The sequence below is a fragment of the Taurulus bubalis genome (assembly GCF_910589615.1).
Source record: "Taurulus bubalis genome assembly, chromosome: 18".
NCBI lineage: Eukaryota > Metazoa > Chordata > Actinopteri > Perciformes > Cottidae > Taurulus > Taurulus bubalis.
The window spans coordinates 5,541,806-5,551,527 of NC_136606.1; the positions used below are offsets into that span (position 1 = coordinate 5,541,806).

The 9,722-nt window shown below is 39.1% G+C and overlaps 1 protein-coding gene across 1 annotated transcript; it reads right to left on the minus strand.

Annotated features, from left to right (window-relative positions):
* Window positions 1-5,356, minus strand: rdh12l (retinol dehydrogenase 12, like). Its single transcript, XM_079233975.1, has 7 exons — window positions 5,247-5,356; window positions 4,860-4,975; window positions 3,906-4,061; window positions 3,708-3,812; window positions 1,483-1,692; window positions 1,208-1,400; window positions 1-470 (listed from the first exon to the last, which is right to left on the minus strand). Exons 1-7 carry the CDS (start codon window positions 5,258-5,260, stop codon window positions 368-370), a joined length of 897 nt encoding a protein of 298 aa, XP_079090101.1. The 5' UTR covers window positions 5,261-5,356; the 3' UTR covers window positions 1-367.
* Between the last annotated feature and the right edge of the window lie 4,366 nt (window positions 5,357-9,722).

Consider the following 9,722-nt stretch of genomic DNA (forward strand, 5'->3'; position numbering starts at 1 on the left):
CCGTGTTTAATACCAGTAAATACAGACAAACATTAGCGACATGAAGAAACACTTGTAGCCTGACACGCTACACACTTTCTGAATCATTCCACGATTCTGTCCAAATATCTACTACAAAGCGATTATCAAAATGGATAGAAAAGTATTCAAGATTGTGATCATTTAGCAAATCTGAATCACAATCTTTATATAAGTTATATAATTTACTATGTATTTACTTTATTAGAAATAGTGAAATGAGCGTTATATGGAAACTGCATGTTAGCATGTAAATCAACATAAAAAAAGTGCTGGAAGAATATGTAACGAAGAAAACTCTTATCAAGATAATATTTTGACCATGCAGTATCAGTGGATCCATGTCGCCTCATTCCCACGTTACCGACAGCATCTGACAGCTCAAGTCCCAGAACTTCTGCGCCAGGACGTCGTCTTTACCGGCCGCCGAGCAGCTGGCAGGAGCACAGTCGCTGTAAGCAAAGACGCATCGGGACGAGTGAATTAAAATTATGAAGAATCATCTCTTTCATACATCCGGTGTGGCGCCTGCGTTCAGTTCCTCTCCGTGTTCGACTGGGAAATTTATATTTACGTTTATTTTAAAGAATATATATCCAGCAAAAGTATGGATATAATCTAGAAGCCAACTATATTATCCTTTTAAAGTACTTTATTTTGGAGGTAAACATTATTAAAGCTACGTAGCAGGTATTTCAGTGCCTGTGACAGACAACTCTAACTAGATAGCTCATGTTTATAGAAGACCAATACATATTTTACCATTTTTGTCACTATATTGCAAATTATGTTGGTAGTTCCCAATCTGGGAGGTTGTAACTAATAAATCATTTGCAAGAATTTGCATGACAATTTACAGAATTAATACTTTTTTTCCCCATGTCAGGCTAAACTAAATATAAATAATTAGAATCATTTATCAATTAGAAATGAATCCGGTAGCAACTTGTAGACTGTGATAAGGCCTATAAACAGACACCATGTGTGGGGGAATAAGCAGCAGATCATTTTGTTCTAACTCCCTAGACTATTTTATCCCTCCCTCCAAAAAAAAATGTTTAATGGGTTGCTCTTTTATGTGATAATAAACCAAATGAAAAAGGTCAGATGTCCACGCATCACATTGTTGTGAGTCTGGCTCGCTCAACACAAAACAAAGCGTACCTGGCTCGGTCAAAACAAAGCGTACCTGTAGTATCCGCCGCTCTCTTTCTCCAGCGACGCTTCCACTGCGCAGTAAATGCTCGTCTGAGCTCCCTGGGACGAGTTTTTGGTAAACGGGCTGACGATCTTCATCATAAACTGTTGAGGCCCGCTCAGATGGCGCCATAGATCCGTCTGCACGACTCCGGGGTGGAGGGAATACGTCGTCACGCCTGTGCCTGAAACACACGTCACCACCCGATTACCGTCACCGTACGACATGAGAGAAACGGTGCGTGAATAATGGAATAAAATGCACACCTTCCAGTTTCTTGGCCAGCGAGCGGGTGAAGAGGACGTTGGCCAGCTTGCTCTGAGAGTAGGCGCCCTTCTTGTCGTAACTCTTCTCGCTGTTGATGTCCTCCAGGTTGATGGAGCCCCAGGTGTGAGCCATGGAGGACACCGTGACGATCCTGGCCGGCGCGGATCTTTTAATCAGGTCAATCAACAAGTTCGTCAACAGGAAGTGACCTGAGGAGCAAGGAAATTACTTCCATGTTGAGTTTGAGAAAACAGGAAGAGGATCATTTTTAAAAATCATATACAATTGGGAATATTACAGAAAAAAAAAAAAAAATTGATAAACTGAATTGATAAACTGCACAGAAAGACCTACAACAGAAAGAACTTTTGTACCTTAAACTTTCTAGCCACAATTATACAGCAGTGACATCATGAATTAATAAGAATATAAGAAGACTTATAGCAGGGGAATTTTTTTTTCCCCAGTTTATAGTAATTGAATTCTACCTTTACAAAGATTATCATGTTGAAACAGTTTCAGAGAGCTGTTGATTCGACTTAGAGGTTATTTTGTGGCTGTAGTTTGTGGTGATGTTGAGCTGTATTGTGTCATACTGAAATATGTTTGTACTGTTTAGTTTACCCACATTAATAATCAGTAAACGGGACAAAATATAGACAGTTGAAACGCAGCAAAAATGAGTCCCGATGTACGAAACGTGTCACTTTCAAGGTTGCTTTGCTGTAGGTCTTAGTTTGAACTGACACTCAGCAGTGAGTAATAGAAAGTACATCAGCATATTTTAAGTTTGCTGCGTAAACTATAAAACATCTGGTAGAAAACTGTGAGGAACTATAACTGGCAGGCAAAATGGGACGTCACAAATTCCTCAGCTACAATTACTCCTTCCTTATAATTTCAACCTATTTATGAACGCCCTAAGAGACAATGTGAAAATAATGTAGTAAAATAAACCTTTTGACTGTTGTGTTGATCAAAACCAGTAAAAGCATTGGAGACAAACTACATGGATATTTAGTAAGCAAGTTTAAAGACAAGGAAGTTATTAAAGCGGCGGTCTATGAACCTTCACAGGGACAATGTTCCGATGGCGGGGTCATAAACCGAACTCTTTATCTCACCAAAGGTCTATTTGTCTTATCAGACACCAGCGCAGCAAACTCTAATATCAACAGCAATAAATACTGAACAGCTAAAAGGAAGTTTCTGCGAGATAAGAGTTTCCCAAACGTTGATTTCTGGGAACCACCTTTTTTAAAACGTCAAACCATCACGACCCAATTCACAGAAGGCCTCATTTATAAATAGTGAGAAGACCTGTTTTTTTATTTTCATGATCATTTATACTGCCTTTTCTGCTTAATCTTGTATTATCTTGATTAGGTAAACCAGTCATTTAGAAACGACCCACACTTTATAACACACAACTTTGTGTTATTGAAAACATAAACACATGTTAAATACTTTACATGTGAGAACAAATAAATGCCTTTATGTGGATTTGACGGCCTCTCGCTCTCGTCTTTTCATTTCCTCTTATCAGTAAAACTTTATCAGAACAATACAAACATTCAGGCTCCCTCATGTGGCTCAAACGTGTACTCCAGAAATAGAGCTTAACTGAGGAATGATGGGATGTTTCTTTACTCTGCTAATTTATTTCGTGACCCGAATAAAATCTCCTGCGACCGACCTGTGGGTCCCAAACCAATATTATGGGAAATAATAGCGCATATTAGAGGGCTATAAACAGGTGAGCATAAGAGGTTTTAAAGTGACTTAGTGGTCTTTTCTTCTGAATATCCGTATAAGTTCTGTCATAATAAAAGAAAGTTACTGTAAGTAATGTGACAAAATATTAGATTTAGTGAGAACAAAAAGAGCCAACTGTCCTAGCAGACATTATATTTATGGAAATTGTTTCTCCCAGTTGGAGACTTGGCTGAAACACTAAAAGCAAACCTTGTAGCTTCAGGAATTCACAGTTTTTTGGCAGAAAATATTAATGTGTTTCTCTTACAAAATTAGCTCTGCTTAAAAAAAAAGAACAGAGTATCTGCTGAGAGTATAAGCTCATTTAAAATGGATTCTACATTTAAAAGCAATAATGTGGGCATCAAATCAGACACTAGAGGGTGTATTAAGGCCAGAAAAGTGTGTTCCTTGACCCAACACATCTTTAACTCCTCCCCTCGGTAAGAGATGACATAGTTGTATTTACCAAAGTGATTGACGCCGATCTGCATCTCATAGCCGTCAGCTGTTTTCCCGTAAGGACAGACCATCACGCCGGCGTTGTTGATGAGGATGTTGAGCTTTGGCTCTCCTGTAGGAGAGGACATTAAGAAGGTAAATGCATTTGTCTCTTTAAAATCTCTCTACGTGTACATTTATCTCTATAAAATAAAATCGGGTTCACCTTTGTTGACGGCTTCGGCGAATTCTCTAATCGACTTGCTGTCTGCCAAGTCGAGTTTCATGCACACAACATTTTCGCTGGCTGAGATTTCCATGACTTCTTTCACAGCGGCCTGCGCTCGCTCCATGTCCCTGCACGCCATGATGACCTTTGCCCCTGAACACGAAAATAAACAGCAGTGAAATACAACATAAGAAATATCTCCATGAACTGTAATTGAATGCCACATGGGTGAAGAGCACCCCCTTGTGACCAAATGTGTACATGATGTATCCAAGGTTTAATTGACTTAAAAAAAACTCCAATTTGTGGTGTTGTGAAGCAGCTGAATGGAAGAGGGAATACATAATTAGATGAATTAAAATGTATCCTACGTGCCCAAAAGTCACTTCTTAAGCTTAATTAGAGACTGGAATCTTTGTTTTTTGTCATTTGTAATTAGAGCGGAGTGTCAAACTCCAATGCGGTTTGAGTACAGACTGACATGTGTAACTTTGAGTCTCAAAAGCTTGCATGTTTGAGATTATTGAGTCTTGTTAATGTATTCTTTAATTCAATATTTCTCTAATTGCATATATATAATATATATATATTATATATTGGACCTACTTGAGTATTCCTTTTGTACATTTAAGTTATTGCAGAAAGCTCAATACTTCTTCTTCTGCTTTTTTCTACTGCTTTCATCAGTTACAGTAACTTTATGCACTTTGCTTTTAGAGTGAAGTTTGATTAATCTTGTCACAAATAAAGTAATGTACCCAGTACATACAAATATAATAGTGTTGGGACTAAATGAAACACTGATGCATTTGAGAAATGTGGCTTATTCTATATATTGCAGAACAAATGCACATTCCATATTCCTCCACGTGAGGCCCTGGCAGTAGGTAACACACATTAACATAGAGGATGAAAGAACCCATCCTGTGGGCGGTGTGAGGTCAGACCCACCTCTCTTGGCCAGGTCGATGGCGGTCTCCTTGCCAATCCCGGTGTTGGCCCCGGTGATGATCACGGTCCGGCCCTCGAGCCTCTCCGCAGAGGACCAGGCACCCCGGAAGACATTTCTGGAGCATTGCAGAGAAACCCCGGTGTTACTGATGTTACTCAACAGGTGTGACTCAACCAAGCCACACACTGGGTGTGATGTGAACAATGACAAAGCAAAAATAACTAAAATACAAATAAATGTATCTAACGCTATATACATTTGCTCTGAACTAAGGCAAACATAAACGTTGTATCGACTACTAAGTAGCAGTTAAAGTTACATTGTTTCCCACTTACATCCTTCATTCAGCCAGCTGGAGTGTTTACATGAATATAAGGAGTACTCACCTTATTGCCTGCATCTTTCTTTGCTTCAGCAGTCACGTGGTTATCTCACGTGACACTTTACGAATTACAAAAACCTGAAAGCGAAACTTTAATCTAAATTTCAAAGGCACTGTAATCACGCAAATTCCTTAGAAAGCTCCCAGGTTGAAATTAGGCAATGCGGAACTGTCACTGTTGTGACATTTGAGCGACTGTGATTACAGCCAATCAGCTGCGGCTCGTTTGCGTTCGGCCAACACTGATTGGTTGAGCTTCAAGCCCGTCTCTTTAAGGTGTGCTCGATTATCAGCACGGGCTGCGCCGGATGTGGAAGAGCGCAACAATTCAATGAACTATTTACCCCTCTTTAGTGTTAATTTAAATTGCGATACTGTTAAACATCGTTATTATAATTATTGTATTATAATACAACATACTTATTAATTCTGACATCTTCAATAATTAAGTAAAGTATAATTTAAGTGCAAATAAATACCTATATAATACAAAAATAATTACTAAATTCGGTTGGTCACATTGTTTTATTTGTATTTTTTAATGATAGCAAAATAAATAATCAATATTAACTAAAAGTCAGGTCCTTAATGTTGTAGTCTGTAAACAGATGTAACACAACTGTGTGTACCTGTGTGTTTAAAAATACAGCTCACTGTATTGTGTATTCGTGCATAACTTCTTTTAAAACACTCCGTGTATTTTTCAATATAAGATTTAAGTCATATATATATATATATATATATATATATATATATATATATATATATATATATATATATATATATAAAACAAAGCAAAAATCACTAAGAAAAGCAAGAAAACCCACTTGTGGATTCTTTACTGTTTTTATTACTGGTTTACTGTTTATTTATATTACTTGTTTTATTTTATTTTATTATGTGTCTCTTTTGTGCACTGCTGCTATAATCCTGCAATTTCTCCACTGCGGGACTAATAAAGAATTATCTTATTTTGCTAAAATATATACAGTATATATATTATAAATCATGGTATCATTCCTCAGTACTTGTCTCTCTCCAGCAGGTGGCAGACAACGACCGTCTACTAATCCGCTGACGGAGCTATTTCACTGTGACACCAGCCCTCTGCTGCTGGGTCATGTCTACAGACAGATTAACAGGTTGGTATTTGGTTAAATCTTGTCCTTGGCTCAGAGCTCACTCTGCTCATTTCTGTTTACAGCTAGTTATTTGCCAGCAATCAAAGTTCACCAAAACAGCATTAAAGGTTCATTCATACGTTACAGACAATATCCCAGCATGCAGTGTGATTACAGGGTGGACGGAAGGTCATTAGAACAGGAAACACTGTGCCAGTCATCAGCTGATTGTGCGTAAGCAAACATTTCCTTCCCTTTTCTCCGTGAGAGTCAGCAAAGGAGTGTGTGTGTGTGTGTGTGTGTGTGTGTGCAGAGTAAAGGACAGATATAGGTGTGTACGTGTGTGTGTGTGTGTGTGTGTGTGTGCAGAGTAAAGGACAGATATAGGTGTGTGTGTGTGTGTGTGTGTGTGTGTGTTTATGTAAATGTAGGACATCATTGGAGTCACACTGATTGGAAAACACCCAATGAGTCCAAATCAAGTGTGTGTGCACTTATTATGATTGTGTCATCCTGACCCACCCACCTCCTCCCCTCTTTTACTTCCCTTTCCATGTTTATTTAAGCAACAAGTGGTGGTCAGTAGAACAGGAAGTGGTTGTAAGTGGATTGATGTCTCATATACTGTACGCCAACGTGACTTATTGTGATTGCTGCTCAGTAAATCATTTTGTTCTGTCACAGTTGCTCTGTGGTTCAAATGGTAAAAACACACAGGTGACTATTTGACTCTCCAGGATGGCCTGGACTTTACATTTTATGTTTGCTGTTATTGACGGGCTACTTTTTTGTCATTACTGGCATAAAAATAAACATCAGACATAACAGGTTACCTCGGGTATTACTGGCGCCGCATTAGCAGCTTCCCAGAGGCCGAAGACAATGGAGAGGCAGGAGGATGCACTGAATAAACCATGAGAACAATCCATCAGCTATAATGGGACTATTAACTTTACTTTGGCAGATGACGAGAAAAAGGATGTGTTTTTATGTATTTTTCATACAGAGGGGAGAAAACACAAATAACCAAGCGAGAGCAGCAGGAGGACTTTTTATCATTTGACATTGTTACCATGTTTTAATTCAACTGACTAATACAACAATATGTAATTTTTCAGTCAGTAAAATGTTGATAACGTAAGAAAATGACAACAAAAAATACAGGAAAGAAAGAATAATCTGCACAAACAGTCTGATCCAACCCGTTGTCCATTTTACTATTACTATTACTACTACTTACTTATGCTGCTACTTTTAAAACTCTACATCAATCTGCATAGTAAAGGTCGCTCAGCTAAGTGTTTGAATTGAAGTAAATATTCTAACTATCAAATGTAGAGAAAGTCCTTTTCATGAAACTGTTTTAAGGAGGAGTTTTATTTATTTATACAAAATATAGTGATTTAGAGAATAGCTATGTTTAAAAAAACGCCTCCTTTCCTTGCCCTTCAAAGGAGGTCAGTAGCAAAGCTGCCCGACTGTTTACATTACAGCATATCTCTCTAAGGTCACAACCCTCGCTTGTGCATAAGGTCTCATCTACGAAACCACAACCATCCTAAGCTGTGGGACGAGATAAACATCTCCGAGGGTCCTCACCTCCCGTCTCACCTTCACTGTGCAGGCTAACCTTTACCAGTTGCTCCATCACTCACATTCTGTTTAGTCTGGCTAAATCTGCTGCCCCCCGTCATGCTTCTGTATTTAGTTTCTCGCCCTCTTCGCCTCCCTCACCTCTTTTGAGTGCTTACATAACACATAATCGCTGCCATTCATGTGCGCAGACCGCTCCTCTTTACTGATCCAATCTCCCACTTGTAATGGCTTTTGCAACTGCTGCTCCATTTCCCAGCGATACCGATCTATTCCTTCATAATCACGGTCCTCTTTTGAAACGGAGGTTCTGCTGCACACCAGATGATGGACTCCCTCATCTCACCAACTGCTCTGTTGACTTAAACACACTGCAGCGTTTAGCTTCATCATAATTTCCTTTTTTTTGGTATTTGTTTTCTCTGGATACATCAGCACGAAGATACAAACACCAGAAGGTCATTTGAAGGTGATGCAGCCCTGTGTTTCCTCTCTTCGTGTATCCAAACATACATGTTTAAAAAGAGAAGGAAAAAAACAACAAGGTTCATGTTACATAACAGCGCCCCCTTTGGAGCTCAATCTGCTTTTTTTTGTATACATGTACAGTTTATGTTCTCTGCAGAAAACTGAATCCCCTCTTAATAATTACCAGTCACACGCTAACAAGACATTACAGATTGTATAGTTTGTCTTAAACCTTAAATTAATCTGTTTTCCTTCTTCTAGACTTCTACTTAGATTGCATTTACAAAAAATATAGTCAGAGGAGGTCAAAACTACTGCAACACCCCAGTGTAAAAACACTTTTTATTCAGACCCCTGTGTTTATGGCTTGCAAATATTAACTGCAACAATTTTTTTGAGCTTTAAACAGGGGCTGCCTACCCCTATACTGAAAGTGCAGTATAGGGGTAGATCTATAAATCTCACGACATTAAAAGCCCCTTCATTTATAAATAACTCATATTTATTCAGTTAAACAATCAAAAAGCTCAGCTAATCTGCTTCTACAAGACTATGGGTTTGATATAAGCAGACAACCCCAGAACAAGACAATACGTGTATACATCCTTCAATAATATAATACACCAGCAAAGATGCAGAAGCATTAATCAGCTTTCTGCAGATACCCACCTGTCATTTCCCTCCCTTCATATCCGTTTGATCTTCACAGTTTCCTCTTAGTGGCGGCATGAACCATCACAGCTGAACCTCTGTGTCACTTAATCACAGGAAATTGGGCGACGGAGAGCAGCGTCGGTGTCAAGAGTGTGTTTCATCAACAACAACCTGCAGCCATTAATGTGCTCTGGCTCCGTCCATCAAAGAGATCATCCAAGATTGACGCGAGATGGCACTGTGGTGTGTTTGGGGCTGTGTTGCCCTTTGAGGGTGAGCAGACAGTCATCAGGGCCCCAGGAAACAGGCGCTCTGCTATTTATAGAGCTGTCTCAGGGAGTCAATACTGTAGATCGGAGCTGTGCAAGCGAGAAAATGGCGGCCCGTTATAATGGCTGCTTTATGACATTTACAGTGTACAAGATCTAAACCCGTGGATTTGGAATAAAGGGGTGGCATTTTATTTATTCAGTGGACTGCACCGAGAGAATGAGATACCATTGCATTATTCTTAATCAAGATGTTTGTTAAGACGCTTGAAATTTGAGTCAGTTCAAGGGAATTTATGCATTTAAGACCTCTACATGGCGACAGCCCACAGTGCCGCTTATGATGCCCTGTGCATAAATACAACGGCATTTTAA